Here is a 21,125-nt window from a genome sequence, read left to right as displayed (position 1 = left end):
GGAACTACAAAGAATGCAGTTAGAGCACAAAATTTTGTATGTTCCAATCATGAATATTGACTGTCTTCCACTCTCCTGTGTTCTTCCCAGTGAAATTACTTCATGTTGTTTAGTGAGAAAAGACAGTGAGGTTTATTCCCTATTATATGGGGATTTGGAAATGGCGTATCCTATAGTAAATACCCGTTCAACCATCAGTCACATGAGGGGAGGGATGTCATGTATAAATAATGAGTGATGGAATATCATCACTAAATCCACTTGGCCACAAAGCCCAATACCTGAAATAAACCCACCCTCGATGTATCAGTTGAACCTTGAAGAGAACTCATGGACTTACATATATGCACATTTAATATTTCAAATTGGCTTCTTTGGAAACCTATGTAAAGTGTGTTGTAACTTTTCAGCTGACACAATTGATGACTTTGTCATGATTTTAGAATAAATTCTTAAGTAAATACAAGTGCTTTTTAAGAGACTTTTTATAGATTTCTATGCTATCCTAAAGCATTTAAAGTTATGAAATAAAAAGCTTTAACAAACTTTGACAAAATGACATGTAAACTGACTTTTCTAGTATTAGTGTTCCTAAGATGCTTAAGCGTGGGTTGTGACATTTGTAAGAAAGTCTCTGTGTCACATTTCAGGAAAAGACTTTGCGATTTCTCTTTGTTAGTCACTGATGTGGTATAAACCCACGATGTGTATTTTTTTTTTAAGTGGCTGGATTTTATATTGTCTCATTAAAATCTGCTTAAAGATAGAATAAAGTAATTCCTTATTTGTACATTTTAAGTGGTACTTTATGGCAAAAAAACATATTTAAAATTTTCAAAACTAATTTGTTAAAGTATGATCGTACAAAATTTGGGCATTTAGGGAACTTTAAAGATAATCCATAGAATTTATGAGTTGTTACTTCAGACATGCAGTTGACAATCACAATTTAGAAAAATAAAGGGTTATACCAGTATAATTGTATTAGTGAGAGAAATTAAGTGGTTTTAGAATTGTTCCCTCAATCAGTCTCTGTTGAACATAGCTTTTTAGGTTGATACAGCATGGTGATGAATACTGAGCACCTACTAAGTGCTAGGCACTGTTGTAGGCACTGGGAAAACTTTTTTTTTTTTTTAAACTGTCTTTCAGGGAACTTACATTCTAGTTATTCTTTTTAATACCTTGTTAGCCACATACGGAAGATAGGAAGGGAAAGTAAGGAGGTAATCTCTTTGCAATTTCTACGCTTAGCGTTCCGATTCTTCATGTTTTTCTTTTATATGACAGTTAAGAAAGGCTACCTTTAGTGAAAAGAAAGGTGTATTTTGGCAAGGGCAGACACACCCAACCTGTAGTTTGAATGCATTCTATGGGAGCTGCAGTAGGTCGCTGCAGGCAGGTTCAGAGCCCGTGTGCCCTCCGTTCGCACCCTGGCTGGGGCACCGGCCATAACCGCCCTACGTTCGGGAGCTGCTCGCTGGCCGCCCGGCCTTGGCGGGACTCGCACAGAGAGTTACAGTGCCACTCCTCAGTCGTAAAGCCGGCAAGGGGAGTTACAGCGCCACCTCCTCAGTCGTAAATCCGGAACGCGAGAGGCCTGAGACCAGAAGAGCACTTGGGGAAGCCTAGCCGCGCCCACCCTCGCGCGTACCCCGTGGGGCGGGGCCGTATACGTCATGTCGCACGCATGCACGCAAGTCTCTACGGCGTCGCTACCGCGCCGCGGTTTTGAACGTGGTTCCCGGGGAGACCGCCGCGGTCAAGGCGCACCATGGACCGAAGGGTCGTCAAGCCGCCAGGACAGGATTTAGTAGTGGAGCGTCTCAAAACCCGCTACGGACTCAGGGACAGTTCTCCCGGCAAGGTGAGGCTGGCGCCCCTCGGCTCACTGCTCCGCGCGGCCCGGCCTCGGGGGATAGAGCCACTTTCCATCTTCACATGCCCGAGGGCGGCTGTGCGCCCCGCCTGCGCGAGAGGGGCAGCCTGGGGAAGGTTAACTGGGAGGCGGGGGCGGGGGTCGCTTGGCCGCAGGTGTGCAGATTCTCACAGGTATCTGTCACCTGCATGGGAAAGCTACGTAAACCTTTGAAAGTTCGTTATGCAAAGCGTGGTATGGCATTGTAGAAGTTGTTGAACTTTTACTTAGTGATGTGAGTAGAGTTCAGCACAAACAAACGATTAGATTCATTTTTCAAAACGTCTTATTTTAAAATAATTTCAGCCTTAAAACGAAGTTGCAAGAGTAGTAGGAAGAGCTCCCTTGTACCCTTTTATGCCTTGCTAGAATTCACTAGTCATTTTGCTGCATTTGCTTTATCATTCTCTCTCTCCCTCTTTCTTCTTCATACACATTGTCCCCTGAACTATTTGAGGGCAATTTGCAGGCATCATGCCCCTTTACTCCTAAATGTAAATAGTGTGTTTTTCCTGAACATAGGAACATTCTTTTTCGTAACAACAGTAGTATTTTCAGGAAATTAGGCACTGATACAATAATATTGGTTAATCTCTAATTCATGTTTAAATTTTGCCAATTATCTCAACAACGTCCTGTGTAGTAAAATTTTTGCTGGCGTAGATCTAATCCAAGAGTGAGCATTGTACTTAGTTGTCTCTTGTTGCCTTCAATCTGGAACATTGCCTTATTTTTTGTAACACTGGTATTTTTGAAAAGTGTAACACAGTTATTAGAATGTCCATCATTTTGGGTTTGCCTATTGGATACCTCTTGATTAAATTCTGGTTTTGAATTTTTGACAGGAATGGGAGATGTGTGATGTGTGGCCTGCTCTGACCAATCAAGTGGTACGTGACGTTAGTTTGTCCCATTATTCATGATGTTAACTTTTATCACTTGGTTAAGGTGGTTTCTACCACGTTTCTCCACTGTAATCTTCATAATTTTGCCTTTGTAATTAATGTATAATTTGTGGGGAAATATTTTGAGACAGTAAATTGATTCTGAGTGTACAAATTAAATATGTCATTCTTTTATTTTTAGTATGATTTTTCAAATTTTGATCAGGCTAAATGTAAAAGAAGATCTCTCACCTCCCCAGGTAAGCCAGTAGAGTATTTATTTGTATATATGGGAGTTTTATCAAATTTAGTTTGAAAGAGAGGATTTTTGAAAAAATATTGTTTAGCCTTACGGTCAGTGCCAGATATCTTGTGATACTAAGCTTTTTTTACTCTGGTAATGAGCTAATAGTAATGATGATTTTGGGGGTAAATGTGTAAGATATCTTTGAAAATCAAATTCAATAAGTTATTTTAAATTACAGTATTTCAGCCTTGAAAATGTTAAACATTAAACTATATTGGGTAAAGAAAACTAATTATTCTATTCTTAGGCACAAACTTTCCTAAGTTATTAGGGTAGTAATTGTTACATTAGAAAAAGATAATTATACTGTGGAATTGGGTAGCTTGTAATGTCATGTGATAATCTGTAGCTAGCATGTATATCCATGTTATTACTAATGTATATTAACCACTAGTCTGTTAATTTGTTAATGCATCTTAGGTGATGTCTTTACTAGTAAGTATAATCATTAATGTTTTGGAGAATTGCAGCAGAAATAGTAGTGTCTTTAAACGTTCATCAAATGGTTGATTTGGCATTTTTTTCCCCTAACCTATTTCAATTTTGAATTTTTTTCAAATATAAATCATTTATTGATGTTTGCTTTGGTGGATTACACCAGCTAATTGGATCAGTGAATCTAGTAAAGTGACTTGATTTGAAAAACACTCTTCTGAAACACTCCTTGAGAATGAAAAAAAATTCCAGATATTACTGAGTCTATTGTTTTAAACAACTTTAAAATTGTATTTTAGTTTGAAATTTGCCCTAAAATTTCCAGTCTCCCAAAATATAACTGAAAATTATATCTCATAGAATTTCTAAGAGGGTAAAAATGACTACTAGAGAAGGGCTCATACATTTAAAAGTAGTTCTAAATTTCTTATCACAGAAGTTCTCCTTTTTATTTACTGAATTTAGATACAGGCTAACAGTTTATTAAATATTTGAGGATCAAAGAGGTATCAATCATGTTTAGGTGGAAAGAAGGCTGGATTCTGAATTTTAGTGTAGGTTCTCAATTTGCAAGTTACACATTAGCTAGCTGTGTTACTTGGAAAAATTAACATAAGTTTTTTCTGATCCTTAGGTTCCTAACCTGTAGAATAGAGTTTAGGGCACCTATTCTGCTTATTTCACAGGGTTATTGCTAGGACCAAATAAAGTTATGGATGAAAAAGCATTTTGTAATCAGTAAAATGCTAAATAAATATAAGACTCAGTGGTTTTTCTCTGTAAGTTTGCATTAGGGAGACGTACTGATAAGAACTCATTCAGTACATTTACTGTTTTACCTTTAGGAGCCTAGAATGAAATATTTAGAGTCTGATCTCAGCGGCTAATCTCTGGTGTTTTCTTTTTTATTGACAGATGATTTGGATATCTGTTCATCTGGAGATAAAGTTGATTCATCATTAAGATGTTATTCTGCTGAAAGCAAGCATTGTACAACACCTTTTTGCAGTTCATTCAAGCACTTAAATATGAATTGGTAAAGTAACCTGAATCTTTACTATTGCTCTCCCCTCAGTATCTCAAGAAGTTGAGAAAGGGAACAGGGCAGATTGTGTATGTGTTTGCTTTTGCCTGAGAGGAAGTATGAACAGTCTGGAGCATGCTAAATAGTTGAGACTCATTTATTAATTTTTACTGAGAATCTCTGTGATAAAAGCATAGACTTAGTATAATGTGCAGTGGCATAATGGAAAGTTAAACTATTTACATAATGTAAAAGATGAAAAATTACTTTTATGGTTATTCAGGACTCAAATGAAGACTCTGCTTCCTTCCTTCCTTCCTTCCTTTCTTTCTTTTTTTTATTTTAAGAAAAAAGGAACTAAGAAAAAAACTGTAGGCCGAGCACAGTGGCATACACCTATAATCCCAACACTTTGGGAGGCTGAAGTAGGAGGATTGCTTGAGGCCAAGGAGTTTGAGGCCAGCCTGGGCAACATAGTGAGACACCCCCCCCCACCCCCATCTCTACATAAAATTTTTAAAAAATGACCTTGATGTGGTGTTGCATGCCTATAGTCCCATCTACTTGAGGGTCTCAGGCAAGAGGATTGCTTGAGCCCAGGAGTTCAAGACTCCATGAGGTACCATCATGCCGCCACCCTCTGGCCTTCCCTCCAGACTCTGTCTCTAAAACATGCACACACACACACACACACACACACACACAGAACCCTGAAATACAGTCTTGTTAGGCAACGACATTTAACTCAGTATCTAGTGTGTGTCTGGTAGTGTGGTAAGCACTGTATTTTAGGTAGTTGAGAAAGAAATTGAAGAAGACAGTCTGGGGAAATAGTAACTACAAAATACGTATGATACAGTGCTGAACTAAAAGAAGTTGCAGTTCTTAGAGGAGATAATATTTACTGTGGACAAAAACTGTATAGAAACATAGGAAACTAAGGTAAAATACAGTTTTAAAGTGAATACTATTTAATGTGAAAAATACATGACAGAAGGAAATGCTATGGGGTATTAAGAAGGAGTAAACATTTTGAAATAATGTAAAACCTTAAAGATGTCTACATACATAAAATGAAATGTTGAGATAATTGTGGAGAGAAAAAAAAGACAATTGTGCCTAAAAATACCTGTTATTTAGGTGATTGATATCTGGGAGCTTAAATTTGTTAATACAATTAGTCTCTTTGTCTACATAAGTGAGTTAATCCATGTAAAGTACTTTGAACAGTGCTGGGTACATATAAAACACTCAGATGCTAGCTGTTATTGTTACTATTGTTATTACTGTTGCATTTGGCACTCACAAAATAATCTAGTTGATCTAGCTTTAAGAATTGGACATGAGCTAGATTGAATGTAGTGAATGTAGAGTATGGAAAGTGAAAATTGCTTTAAGGTAATAATTATGACTCACCAGAAAATTGGTTTCCCTGATCATCACCTAAATACAAATCTGGGAACGACACCAATTGGACATCAGACTGAGGTGGGGGGTGGGGGAGGAGATGGGGGTATGCCTACACAATGAGTGCATTGCGCACCGTTTGGGGAGTGGTAACACTTGAAGGTGCTGACTCGGGAAGGGGGGGTGGGGAAGGGAGGGATATATACCTCATGATGGGTGCAATGCGCACAACCTGGGGAACAGACACGCCTGGAGCTCTGACTTGGGGGGAAAGGCGGTACAGGAGCAACATATGTAACCTGCAATTCTGTATCCCCCATAACAAGATAAAATAAAAAAAAATAATAATAATAAAAAAAAGGTAATAATTATGAATTCATGGAAATTATTTTCTTACATTTGATAGTTTTATCTTTCTTTTGTTTTTGTAAATAATCTGGGTATTACTCTATCATTTGAAGATTTTGGACTGTGAAGGTTTTCGTAACACTGGACAGTTTTTTCACAATTCCTGGGTATGATCTAATCTAGAACTATGCTCTAGTTCCAGCACAGTAGCCACAGGTCACATGTAGCTGTTGAGTATTTGAAAAGGGGCTGGTCTGAATTGGGATATACTGTAAGTGTAAAATACACACTGGATTTTGAAGACTTAGCATGGATAAAAGAATGTAAAATATCTTAATTTTTTATATTGATTATATGTTGAAATGATAATCTTTTAAATATACTGGGTTAAATAAAATATATCATTTAAAATTTCGCTTTTTAAGGTACTACTAGAAAATTTTAAATTACCTATCTTACTTGCATTATTTCTTTTGAACAGCAGTGCTGTAGAAATTTCAATTCTGAGATAATCTTTTTAGAGAAAACACCTGTGGTTCTAGTTCTCCACTGTTTACTAATTATATCACCTGTCAGTTACTTGACCTCTTTAGGGTTCAGTTTTCTAATGTTAAACAATCATTTTTTAGCTAAAATTATAGATAAAATATGCTTGTAATGTCTACCTTACGAAATTATTGGGGATCAAAAGAAAGTTTGGCAGCTGTAGAGCATTCTACAGGTATATGTACTTTTAAATTAAGCCTATTTAACATGCAGAGAAAGTCCATAGGTGGTTGTAGTGAGTTATTAGGATCAATGATTGTTACTTTTCACGTTTACTTTTTGAATTTGAAAAAATGTTTACTTTTTATATTTTTTGTCAGTTGTTATGCTGTTAATGTTTGAAAAGCAGTTTTATCTTATAAAATGGTATGGTAAGCTTCCACATTGCTGTGATAGAATTTTTTTGTTTTTAAAGCCTAGATGATGAATTGGATTCTTTTCATGATTTGAAGAAACAGGAAACAGAAGAAGAGTTAATTGAGAATAATCATAGAGTTAGTACGTCCAAAATAACCAAACAATCTTTTAAAGAAATAGAAAAAGGTAAAAGAAATATTCATTTTAGAATAGTCATTTAAATAGTAACTTTGTCAAATGGAGCATATAAAGCTTATCTCATAGTAATAACACTGGTTCTCAGGATACTATTTATTTTTGTATTCTGAATTTCTGTAAGCCATGAGGTAGTGCTTATTCTTCAACTAAAGTGCTTGTTATTAAACTAAAGGAAAGAGAAAAATAAACTTCATTATTTTTCAGTACTCTTCTGTATTCTCAAAACTTGTCAAAATAACTTAATCACCTGAGTACTTTTTATATTGCCTTTGGTTCTTTTTCCTGTCAGTATTTGTTAGAAGGTGACTAAATGTGATCGTATTTGACTGACCCTATTATTGTGAGGAAATGCACCAGATTACTTAAAAAAAGACTTTAGTAGTAGCAGCTCTCTGTGTACCTGTGTTTCATAGTTTTATCATTTCAAAGAAAGAGGCAACCAGAAATGGTGCCCTTTGCCTTCTTGGCTGTAAGACTTTGAGAGCACTGTTGCCCCATTGATAGCACCAGCACACTCTCTTCTCCTGGGACTATGTCATCTACACACAACACACATTCGTTTCCTTTTTTGCCCTCTCCATCATCCCCTTTGTCTCATTGACCTCAGCATTTGAGGAAGATGAAAAATAATTCTGCCTGTACTTGTATTTCCGGCCACATGTTTGATTTTTCCACTGAAAGGAATAGAAAACATAGGATAAAGAAAATGTTGAATGTATTTGGAGGTTGACATAAAAGTAAGGAATGCTCAGGCCAGGTATTGGTGGGGTGGAAACCTAGAGAAGTAAGTAGAACACTGAATGTGTCTTTTGCTTTTAGGGCATTTGCTGAACTGATTGAAGTGAAACTTTTTTGTTTTTTAAAAATTCATATTATTTTTTTAGTTTGACTCCTCCAAGGTCTATTCAAGATGGGAAATATAATGGGAGACCCTCTCCTTAAAGCTGGGGCTCCCAGAAGGCTCATGCAAGTTAAAACTACTACATGAGAGCATTTCATATTCTCATTGTTAGCAGAAAATAAATTCTGACAACACAGTGTTGGCAAGGATATGAAGCAAGAGGAACTCCATCAGAGAGTGAATTAATGTAACCACTTTGGAAAACAGTTGGATCACTAGTAAAGTTGAACATGCACATAAAGCCTATGATCCAACAATTTTGCCACTAGTTACATACCCTAGAAAAACTCTTGAACATGTACAAAGACTTGGTAGCATCTGTATAGTCAAAGCAGCACAGATATCCATCTGTAGGAGAACATTATGGAATACAGTAGTTATAAAATAGGATAAAGCAGTGAAGATTTATCAACCCATTTAAAGGAGGTGGTTATAGGATTTATATAATTCCAACATTTATATAAAGTTTAAAAACCAGCAAAACAAGAACTTCTTAAATGTAAGTAGTGGAAATTAAGTAGAAAAGTAAGGCAATGATCAACACTTTGAGTTAGTGGTTAATTTGGTTTAGGGAATGAGGGGGAATGTGATTAGGGGTTTCTGAGGTGACTTTCCATTTCTTGGCTAGGCAGTTAATACATGACTGTTTTTATGCACTTAAAATAATTTATTTTGAAATAATTTCAGACTTAAAGAAAAGTTGCAAAAAGTGTAAAGAATTCCTTTATACGCTTCACTCACATTATCTAAATTTTACCATTTTACCATGTTTGCTGTATAATTCTTTGTTTCTTTCTTGAAACTTTGTAACAATACTACAGACTACTCTGAGAGTATTTAAAAACTGTAAGCTAACAAGTTTATAATTAAATGTTGTTATCTTTCCAGTTGCCCTGCCAACTAATATGGCCTCAGTAAGAGCTCAGAATGAATATTGGAGTGCTGTAAGTGACTCTCCTTTGAAACCTGTCAGTTCCCCAAAATCCAAAGCATCAAACAAACAGAGTTTACTTCCACATCAAGTCAATCAGATATATGATGAATTATTTCAAATACATCTGAAACTGCAGGTAAGAACTAAATACTGAATTGAGAGTTCAGAAATATTTATGTTCTAGGAACCAAGCATTTACAAAATTTGAATACAAGGCATTTCATTTTAATTATTTTAGGTAAGTCAGTCAAGGTGAGGTCAGAGGGAACAAACTCAATTTATAGGAACTATTGAAAGTAAAAATGTAGTGGCTGAGAGAAAAATATAAACAGTAGTGTTTTTATTTGTAGGTGTGTGTCTTAAATTTCATACTGCCTTATTTTTTTGTTTATTCCCATCTTTTCTTAAAAAATAAAATCAGGTAAAGTGTGCTTTTTGAAGTGTTCTAAATTCATTGTTTTAAATACTTACATGTAAAAATTCCCCTTGTCAACTTTCACCAAAATTCACCTCTGCACATTGGACTTTATCTTTCATTGGGGTTTTTTTTGTTTCTAAAGAGTGTAGTTTATATATTTGTCATGCATCCACTAGGAGTAGAGAAAGAAGCAGAAGTATGTGTAATGCCCATCTTGGGGGGAGGGAGCGTTCTTCCCATTGGAAACACTGTATACACATGAAATAGTTAAGCATTTTTTTGAAAACCAATATCTAATTTTGTCAAAATAATTCAGGTAATTACCATAGCATTTCAGGAAAAGATTATTTCAGCCTAAAATTACCAGGGAAAAGTTTAGGGAGAGACTTAGTCTGGTTCTTGACTGAGACTTAGAATTTAGGAGAGCAATAGGAAGGCCATTCCAGGTATAAGGAATTGGAAGTGAGAGATGTTTGGAATGGAGTGATTGTCCAATTGTACATTTATCAGCCTGTCTAGGGAAAAATAGTGAAAACTGAGGCTAGCTATTTCACAAGATTTTAAGCAAAGGAGTGGCAGAGTAAAAAATGATGTTTTAGAAAGATTCCCTTGATAACACTTTATAGGATAAAAAAGAATAGGCAGGGTTGCAAGAATAGGTCTATCATCTATAACAAACACAATGAAGATACAAATAATAGGGAAAAAATGAAGAGTAATGAATTAATCTGTTTTAATTAATCTATAGTTTAATTTGACTTTAAAATTTACTTTGTAAGTATAGTCATTGTGGAAAACAGTAGGGGGTTTCTCAAAAAACTGAAAATAGAACTATGTGATCTAGCAATAACATTTTTGGGTATATATTCAAAAGAAAGGAAATCAATATATTGAAGAGGTATCTGCAGTCCCATGTTTATTGCAGCACTATTTAAAATGACCAAGATATAGAATCAGCCTAAGTGTCAGTCAGTGGATGAGTGGCTAAAGAAAATGTCATATGTATTAATATGTACACAATGGGATATTATTCAGCCATAAAAAAAGAATGAAATCCTGTCATTTGCTGCAACATAGATGAAACTGGAAGTCAGTATTTTAAGTAAAATCAGCCAGGCACAAAAGGACAGGTCTTGCATATTTTCACTCACATGTGGGAGCTGAAAAAGTGGATCTCATGGAAATAGAGTGTAATGGTGGTTACCAGAGGCCAGGAAGGGAAGTGTGAATGAAGAGAAGTTGGTTAATGGGTAAAAAAATGCAGTTCAAAGGAGTAAGTTCTAGCATTCAGTAGTATAGTAGGGAAGTTATAGTTAACAGTAATTTATTGTATATTTCAAAATAGCTAGAAAAGAAGAATTGGAATGTTCCCAACAAAAAGGATAAATGTTCGAGGATATCCCTGTTACTCTGATTTGATCATTGCACATTGTATACATATATCAAAATAACACATGTACTGTCCAAATATTTACACCTATGATATATCAGTAAAGAAGATACAAGAAAATTGCTTTGTAGTCTTCTATTGTGTTAATCATTAAGCATATACACTTGTTACACTGTCATTTCATTCATTCACCAAATATTTGAGCACCTGTTAATATGCATTTATGTGCTCAGTGTTGAATATATAGAAGTGAATAAAATGTATATGGTCCTTACTACATGTAGCTTATTAGAAGCAAATTGTAATTAGAAGCAAATACCCATGTACTTATAATTTTATAAATTTAAATGAAAAAATAAGAGAAGTATAACATAAATACCTGACTGGAGGAGATGGAGAGTTTAGGTAAGATTTTTCTAAGAAGGTAACATTTAAATTAAACTCTAAAGGATGAAGAGGGGTTAGCCCAGTGAAAGGGTTGCATTCAAAACTCAGACATTCTAATGTAGAAGCCCTCCTGAGGCATGGTAACTTAACTTATTCATTCAAGGAAAATGTATAATAGTAGGTAACTGAGGATTTTAAAGCAGGGGAGTTGCATAATCTAATGTGTGCTTAAATAAATGGGTTGGAATTGGAGACTAGATAGGATTCTACTGTAATAGCCCAGGTGGGAGATAATGGTAACTTGGACTGGAGTGATGGCAGAGAAATAGAAGTAAATAGGGTAGAGATTTATTGTGGAGCTAAATTGGCCAGACTTGGTGTAATGAATTGGATATGGCATAGAGAGAATAAGGTGTCTAGGTTGATTCCCACATTTCTGGTTTGGGCAACTTGCAGGAAGAATGGTTTTCAGGAGAAAGATCGAGATTTTAGTTTGGAACTAGCTGGGTTTGGCAATTTAATGTATCAGCTTGGCAGTCAGAACATAGGTCTTTGATGACTATATAATTTGGATTATTATTTAAAGTTGTCACCAGTAGTTGAGATCTAGAGAGAGGGTGGAGGGTGAAAAGATGGTGGTAGACTGATGGTGTCCTGAATTAGGCCTGGGGCCTCAGGCATAGAAGTGGATGAATTCTAGAGATGTTTAAGAGATGGAGTCAACAATGTAGTTGACCCTTGAACGACATAGGTTGAACTGTGCAGGTCCACTTACAGAGTTTTTTCTTCAGTAAGTATACTAGAAGTTTTTTTGGAGAATTATGACAATTTGAAAAAACTCGCAGATAAATCACATAGCCTAGAAATATGAAGAAAACAAAAAGTTATGTCATGAATGCGTAAAATATATCTAGATACCAGTCTGTTTTATCATTTACTACCATAAAATATACACAAATCTATTATAAAAAGTTAAAATTTATTAAAACATGCACACACAGACTGTACATGACTCCATTCATAGTCAAGAGAAATGTAAAGAAATAAAAAGATGCAATATTAAATCATAACTGCATAAAAGTAGCCACCTCCTGTTGGTATTGCAGTGAGATCAAGTGTTGCGAGTGTCCACTTTAAATGCTATGTGATGGTGATCATCTCCACATGAGCATTGCTCCAATAAATTGCATAGCACACTAAAAAGTGATCTCTTGTGGTTCTAGGGTATTTTTCATCGAGTTTAGTACAATACCATAAACCTTGAATAATACCACGAGACCCATGTGAAGTGCCACTAATGATGCTTGAAGTGCTCTCAAGAAGCAGAGAAGACTTATGACATTATAAGAAAAAGCTGAATTGTTTGATAAATACTATAGATTGATTGAGCTCTGCAGCTGTTGTCCACCATTTTAGACAGGTGATTCATCTTGTAAACAGACCACATAAACTTAATGATATCAGTAAATACAGTACACTACTATAAATGTATTTTCTCTTCCATATGATTTTCTCAATAACGTTTTTTCCTTTATTATAACAGTATATAATGTAACATACAAAATATGTGTTAATGGACTGTTTATGCTATTGGTTAAGGCTTCTAGTCAACAGTAGGCTATTAGTAATTAAGTTTTGGGGGAATCAAAAGTTATACGTGGATTTTTCACTGCGCAAGATTCTGCACCACTAACCCTTGCATTGTTCAAGAGTCAGCTGTACTTGCAGACTGGATTTGGGAGGTGTGTGCAGTAGGGTTTAGTCAAAGACAAAATGCAGATTTATTTTTTGGACAATTGGATAAATGATGTTGCTTTTTGCTGAGACGGGAAAAACTGGAGGAGGAGGAGAGCACTAATTCTTTTCTTTTTAATTCATACTTCTTTAATTTTTTTAGTGTATAATTAAAATATTTTAGTATGTTCACAGAGATGTGCCATCATTGGCACAAGCAATTTAGAATATTTTCATCATCTTCAAAAGAAACTTCTACCCATTAGAAGTCACAGCACTTCCCCCCAAATGCCTTCAGCCCTAAGTAACCACTAATATACTTTGTGTCCCTATAGGTTTGTCTATTCTGGGCTCTTCATCTAAATGGAATCATACAATATATGGTCTTTTATGACTGGCTTCTTTTACTTAGAGTACTATTTTCAAGGTTCATTCATGTAGCGTGTATGAGTACTTTATTCCTTTTTATTGCTGAGTAATGCTCCATTATATGGACAGACCACACTTTGTTTATCCATTCTTTTATTGATGGACACTTGGGTTGTTTCCACTTTTTGGCTATTAAGAATAATGCTGCTGTGGACATTTGTATTTAAGTTCTGTGTGGACATATGCTTTCATTTCTCTTGGGTATATATCTGTAATAGAATTGCTGGGTCACATGATAACTCTATATTGAACTTTTTGAGGAACTGCCAGACTGTTTTCCAAAGTGACTGCACCATTTTACATTTCCACCAGCAATGTATGACGAGGCTTCTGGTTTTTTCATGTTCTTGCCAACACTATTTTCTGTAATTTTGATTCTGGCCATCCCACTAAGTATGAACTGGTATCTTACTGTGATTTTGCTTTTTATTTCCCTGATAGCCAACTTAATTCAGTTCTAGACATGTTTATTTTAAGCTGCTTAAAAAAAGCATACAGGTGGAGATGTTAAACAGCCTGTTTGGACCTGAAATTTTTTGTTTTTCATTTCATAGATTTAGGGGGTACAAATGTTACATGGTTGAATTGTATAATGCTGAAGTCAGGGTTTTCAGTGTACCCGTCGCCAAAATAGTATACATTGTACACGAGAGGTAGATTTTTCTCTACCAGTCCCCCTACCCCCTCCCTTTTTGTTAGTATTCAGTGTTTAGTATACCACATTATGACCATGTATGTCCCTCATTTAGCTCCAGCTTATAAGTGAGAACATGCAGTATTTATTTATCTATTCCTGAGATACTTTGCTTAGGATAGTGGTCTCCAGTTCCATCCAAGTTGCTGCAAAAAACTTTATTTCATTTCTTTTTATGGCTGAGTAGTACTCCATGGTATATATGTATGTATTTTCTTTATCCACTCCTCAGTTGATGGACACTTAGGCTGATTCCATATCTTTGCTATTATGAATTGTGCTGCAATAAACACTCGGGCACAGGTGTCTTTTTTTGTAAAATGACTTTTCCTTTGGGTAGATACCCAGTAATGGGATTGCTGGATCGAATGATAGGTCTACTTTTAGTTTTTTGAGGAATCTCTATACTGCTTTCCATAGAGGTTGTACAAGTTTACATTCCACCAACAGTGTATAAGCATTTCCTTTTCACCGCAACCACACCAACATCTATTATTTTTTGACTTTTTAATAATGTAGGTTCTGGCAGGGGTAAGTTGGTGTTTTGTTGTGGTTTTAATTTGCGTTTCCATGATAGTTAGTGAAGTTTAGCATTTTTTCATATGTTTGTTGGCTATTTGTATATCTTTTGAGAAGAATCTGTTCATATCTTTTGTCTACTTTTTGATGGAGTTATTTATATTTTTCTTACTGATTTGTTTGATTTCTTTGTAGATTCTGGGTAATTAGTCCTTTGTCAATGTATAGTTTGCAAATATTTTCTCCGGTTCTGTAGGTTGTCTGTTTACTTTGTTGATGATTTCCTGTTCTGTGCAGAAACTTTTTCATTTAAGTCTCATTTATTTTTGTTGTTGTATTTGCTTTTGGAGTCTTACTTATAAATTCTTTACCTAAGCCAATGTCTATAAGAGTTTTTCCTTGGTTTTCTTCTAGAATTTTTATGGTTTCAGCACTTACATTTAAGTCCTTAATGCATTTTGAGTTAATTTTTCTATATGGTAAGAGATAGGAATCCAGTTTCATTATTCTGCATGTGGCTATCCAGTTTTCCCAATAGCATTTATTGAATGGGGCTTCCTTTCCCTAGTGTATCTTTTTGTCTGCTTTGACAAAGATTAGCTGATCGTAGCTATACGGTTTTATCTCTGGGTTCTCTAATCTGTTCCACTGGTCTGTGTGTCTATCTTTATGCCAATACCCTGCTGTTTTGGTTACTACAGGCTGTAGTATAATTTGTAGTCGAGCGATATGGTATCTCCTGATTTGTCCTTTTTGCTTAGGATTTCTTTGGCTATTCAGGGTCTTTTTGATTCCATATGAAGTTTTAGATTATTTTTTCTAGATTTGTAAGAAATGATTTTGGAATTTTGATGGGAATTACATTGAATGTGTAAATCACTTTGGGTAGCATGTACATTTTAACAGTGTTGATTCTTCCATTCGATGAGCCATTGTATGTTTTTGTCTGCTTTGTCAAAAATCAGATGGCAATATGAGGATGGTTGTTGATTTAAAGTATGTTTTTTCTGATATGAAAATAGCAACTCCTCACTTTTTGCCTATATTTGTGTGGAATATTTTTTCCACCCGTTCATCTTGAGTCTGTGAGAATCTTTGTGAGTTAATTGGGTTTCTTGGAGACAGCATATATTTGGGTTGTGTTTTTTTAATCTGTTCAGCCAATCTGTGTCCTTTAAATCAGGGATTTCCATTTAATGTTAGTATTGATATGTGAGATCCTGTTCTGTTCACCATGTAGATCGTTTCCAGGTTTCTCCGTTGTGCTACTGTTTTATGAGAGCTGTGAGTTTTAACAATCAGGTGTTTTTACACTGATGGGTATGGATTGTTCTTTTCCATGTACAGAACACTTTTAAGCATTTCTTGTAGGGCAGGTCTAGTGGTGACAAATTCTCTTTGTGTTTGCTTCTCTGGGAAAGACTGTATTTCTCCTTCATTTATGAAACTTAATTTTGCAGGATATAGAATTCTTGCTTGGAGGTTATTCTGTTAAGGAGACCAAAAATGGGACCCCCAGCTCCCTCTGACTTGTAAGGTTTCTGCTGAGAAGTCTGCTATTAGTCTGATGGGTTTTCTTTTGTAAGTTACTTGGTGCTTTCATCTTGCAGCTTGTAGAATTTTCTTCTTTACTTTGATTTTGTCCAGATTGATGACTATATGCCTTGGTAATAGTCCTGTTTGCCACTCATCTTCCAGGTGTTCAATGACCTTGCATCCGGATGTCCAAATCTTTAATGGTATCAGGTGTGTTTTCCTCAATTACTCCCTCATATACCTTTTCCGTGTTTTTGCATTTTCTTCTCCCTCAGGGATAGCTATGATTCTTATATTTGCTTGCTTTTCATAGTTCCACAGTTCTTGGAGAGATTGTTCCGTTTTTCTTTATTCTTTGTTCTACATTTTTGACTGAATGGGTTATTTCAAAAGCCTTGTTGTCAAGCTCTGAAATTATTTCTTCTGCTTGGTCTAGTCTGTTGAACCTTCTGCTGTATTTTGAAATTTCCTAAATGACTCTTTCATTTATACAAAATATAACAGAGTTCTGTTATATGTTTTCTTATATTATCTATCTCTTAAGTGAATTTTTTATTTGTGTCTGAATTATGTTTTTGGTTTCTTTGTGTTGGTTTTCAGCTTCTTCATCAATCCCTCTGATCTTACTTGCCATCCATATTCTAAACTTGATATCCAACATTTCAACAATTTCTTTTTAGTTGGAGTCCATTGCTGGAGAACTGTTGTGGTCCTCTGGGAGTGTGTAAACAGCTAATTTTTTCATATTGACTGAATGGGTTATTTCAAAAGCCTTGTTGTCAAGCTCTGAATATTTTTTTTTGCTTGGTCTAGTCTGTTCTTACGCTGGTTCACTTCTCATCTTAGCTCAAGACAGATAGGTTTGAAATACACCTCTTCTCCTCTGCTGGGGACTCTTTTGCTCAGTGAAGAGAGGAAGATGTCCCTGAGTGGCTCACTTGATTCCTATTCTGGAAGATTGACCAGGCAGGAGAGGGGCAGATGCCTTGTGAGCCTTTAACACTGCTCCTCTCCTGCATCTCCACATTCCTCTGTGGTTGTCACAGGCAGTCAATGCATAGCTTGTTTGCAGCGTGTGCATGGCAGGCGGTGGTGTGGCAAACACGTTGCACTTGACTTTGGAACTTGGGGAAAGATCTGAGCAGTTGTAGGTTGGGAACAATTAGCATATACTTGGTAAATTTAGTCATTGAGTTAATGTAAGCAAGCAGAGAGTATGTAAAGAATGAGAAGAAAAACAGCTGAAGCCCACATCCTGTGGAATGTTAGTGATTAAAGGACAGTAGAGGAAGCAGAGTCTTCATAGGGGATTGATAAGTTGTTGACTAGGAGGGAAGTGGAATGTGGCAGCATGGAAGCCAGTGAACGTTGAGTATTTTAAGTTGGAGGAAATGGACATCTGTATCAAATGCTGTTGAGCTGCTGAGAGACTCAATAAAATAAGGACTGAAAAATGACCTCTACGTTGAGTAATAGGCAAGTCATTTTGGTAGGGGGATGGGAATCGAAGCCAGATTAAAGTGGACTGAGGCGCAATTGGGAGACATGAAGGGAATGTGTACAAGGGAGACACTCAGCGAATGTGTACAAAGTTTTAAGGAAACTTGACTGTAAAGAGGAGGAGATAAGTGTGTGTGGCCAAGAGAGATTTAATTTCACATGGGGTGGGAGAGATTGAAAATATTAAAGGTATAATCAGCAAAGCAGTCTCCACATGAGGTCTTAAGCCTATGAGATCCTGATCCTACCTTTGTAATAGGAGGGAAGGAGAAATGCATGTATATGTATTTTTTGAACAGAAGATTGATGTTTCCTTCTGCTGTCTTGTTTTCCCTGTGAAGTTAGAGACCAGGCTATGTACAGAGAGTAGTGTGGGATGTGATGTATCAAAATTAGAAGAATAGAGAAGGTTCGAAATAGACACTGTGGAAAATGGGGAAGAGAGAGCTGACCATGAAAATATAAAAAGATTTCTAGACTGCATTGAGAACCCAATGGAAAAGTGACACCATGAATTTATAATAATGCCACTTTTCTCCATGTGATTTTTCTCCATTGGTGTTTAACTGTCTGGCGTTGGGGGAGGGAAGGTGGTCTGTGCATTAATCCAGGCCAGTGTGTCTTTCAGCCCTAGGTGATAGAAAGACAACAAGGTGAGGGAGAGGAGGATAGAGGTAAAGTAGTGGACCATGGAGTTGAAGTGGAGCATGGAATTTAAGTGGATAGGTAATGAATTCTGTATAGTACTGATCCATTTTGCACCACAAATTCTCCTGAGTCATTGATATAGAATGTTGCTATAGTGTCACAGCATTTTATAATAAGATAGAATTTTTGTGTAAGTTTACTTACACAAAAGTAAGTAAAAGCTGTACTAGTCTTGCCGCTACTGTAATCCAGATTCTCCTTAGGTAATCCTGTATTGCAGAAGACCATTTAATTAAACCACAATGTCAATTAAAAAAATATAATTTTCAGAATTTGTGAATGTACTCTGTAAAAACATTTAAATCTGATATTTTGATACAGTGTGAAACTGCGGCGCAACAGAAATTTGCTGAAGAACTTCAGAAGCGAGAACGTTTTTTACTTGAAAGAGAACAGCTGCTTTTCAGACATGAAAATGCCTTGAGTAAAATTAAAGGTGTTGAAGAAGAGGTTCTTACAAGATTTCAAATTATAAAGGAGGTAACTATATAGCCTTTGATTTTAGAATATTATTTCTCCTTCCTTAGATTCACTAGTTATTAAACATTTTGCCACATTTTCTTTGTTGTCTTTCCCTTCCTCCTCTCCACACCCACACACACACTTTTTCCCTGAACCGTTTGAAAGTACAATAACTTGTAAAACTCATGACTCAGCATCCCTAAATACTTCAGTGTGTATCTCCTAAGAATAAGGACATTCTCCATAGCATTATCATTTCTGGAAAGTAATGCTAATTAATTAATTAATATGAAATATAATTCCATGTTTACTTTCCCAGTGGGTCCCTAAATGTCTTACTGTTTTTTTGTTTTTTTTTTCTGATCAAGAAAGTAGATAAGATTCATGCATTATATTTGATGTCCTTTTGGTTTCTTTGAATCTACAGCATTCAGCCTCACCATTTTTGTTTTCGTGAGACTTTTCTTTGAAGAGTCCAGGTCAGCAGTCATGTATGTCACATTCTGGATTTGCCTGATTGTTTCATAGCAATAATATTCACATGAAATGTTTTTGGCAAGAATATTATATAGGTGGTACAATATACTTGTTTGCTTCATGCCAAGAGAGAGATTACTCTTTGTATAACTTACATACAGTAAAATTCATTGTGTTTGTTGTATATTTCCATGAGTTTTGAAAAATGCATAGTCTTGTGATCACCGTCTTAATCAAGATAAATAGTCCAGTGCAGGGAGTTAGCTTCGCTCCTCACAAAGAGGTTTTCTCTTTGCGGTTGGGTCTCTCAGGCAGGGGTTGTTGCAAAGGATGAAAAAATAGTAGGAAACAGATATAAAAGAATAATAATAACACACAGAGCCAAAGATATAGTTTATAAAGTAAAGGTTTATGAAAATAGACAAAGGAAGAGTCCGGATGAATGTATTTCTTCCCTCAAAAATATATCAAAGACTGAAACTCCACACAGGTATTTTATAGGGTAGATACAGGCTCCCGTTGCTAAGGACGATGGGATTTAGATAGTAACAGGCAGTTTGGTTTAGGGTCAAAGTCTTCTAAAAGGCTACTACAGATCCTTTAATTAACTCTATCTAGGGGAACAATGAGTTACAAAATCTTTTTAGGGCAAACTTCTAAGTTTTATGATAAGGCTATTACTTTAGCAAAAAACAGAGACATCTTGGCTCCGGTGATTGTGTTCTTGGAGATAGAGAGGATCTCAGAAGTCAACATGAGCTGTGCCTTGTGTTAATTACTTTAACCGCATGGTCCATCTGGGTCGGCTTGGACATTAGCATATCTATTTGATCAGCTCTCATCTCCGGGGGGTCTTTGTTGGTCAGCTCTGGCAACCTTTGGCCCTAGGTGAGGCCTGGCTTGTCTTTCAAAACAGGTGAGAACCATAGGCCCAGTTTACAACTGTGTCTTTGAAGTGCAGCTGTTACTGACCAATGAGACGCCCTCCTAAGGCGAGGCAGCTTTTGAACTAACATATTTATTTTTTCTTTAAGGCAAGGCCTTATTTGACTTCTGAGATCAAATCTTGTCTCCAAAAATACAGGGGGCATTTCTATAACTCAGTATTCTTAGGTTCAACATTCCAGCATACCAAAAGTTTCATTATGCTCTTATAGTTGTATCTTTCCCCCATCCTTAGCTCTTGGCAACCACTGATCTATTTTCTGTCCCTTTTCCAGAATGTCATGTAAATAGCATCATTTTATGATTTTTCTTTCTCTTTGATTTTCAGCTGCAATTTATGATGTATCTTGGCATGCTTTTCTTTGAGTTTATCCTTTTTATGGCTTTCTGAGCTTCTTGAATTTGTGAATTTATGTCTTTTGCCAAATTTGGGACATTTTCAGCCAATATTTCTTCAAATATTTTTTCTGCTCCAATTTCTTTCTCCTCTCCTCTGGATCTATAATGACTCATATACTAGTCCTTTGCTATTTTCCCACAGATTTCTGAGTCTCTGTTCCTTTTTTCTTGTATTTTTCTTCAGTGCTTTTCAGATTGAATAATTTCCATTGATCTGTCTTTAAGTTCACTGTTTCTTTTTTTCATCTCTGAGCTCATCTAGTGAGTT

General features: G+C 36.0%; 1 protein-coding gene across 8 annotated transcripts in view; it reads left to right on the top strand.

The window, feature by feature from the left end:
• Positions 1 to 1,704: 1,704 nt before the first annotated feature.
• CCDC138 (coiled-coil domain containing 138) overlaps positions 1,705 to 21,125 on the top strand; it is a 90,480-nt gene continuing 71,059 nt past the window's right edge. For 5 of the 8 annotated variants that reach the window (XR_011236180.1, XM_069494304.1, XM_069494300.1 and 2 more), the window contains exons 1-6: positions 1,728 to 1,867; positions 3,005 to 3,062; positions 4,460 to 4,580; positions 7,285 to 7,412; positions 9,214 to 9,395; positions 18,896 to 19,054. Coding sequence is in view for 7 of the 8 variants with exons in the window: in XM_069494304.1 (XP_069350405.1) it covers positions 1,775 to 1,867; positions 3,005 to 3,062; positions 4,460 to 4,580; positions 7,285 to 7,412; positions 9,214 to 9,395; positions 18,896 to 19,054 (741 nt within the window). In the remaining variant the exon portion in view is untranslated. Of the gene's footprint in view, positions 1,868 to 2,763; positions 2,809 to 3,004; positions 3,063 to 4,459; positions 4,581 to 7,284; positions 7,413 to 9,213; positions 9,396 to 18,895; positions 19,055 to 21,125 lie in introns of all 8 variants that reach the window. The other 3 variants (XM_069494298.1, XM_069494303.1, XM_069494302.1) reach the window with 3 other exon arrangements.

The sequence above is a fragment of the Eulemur rufifrons genome, chromosome 19, assembly GCF_041146395.1.
Source record: "Eulemur rufifrons isolate Redbay chromosome 19, OSU_ERuf_1, whole genome shotgun sequence".
Classification (NCBI taxonomy): domain Eukaryota; kingdom Metazoa; phylum Chordata; class Mammalia; order Primates; family Lemuridae; genus Eulemur; species Eulemur rufifrons.
This window is presented reverse-complemented; position numbering and strand designations above follow the sequence as displayed.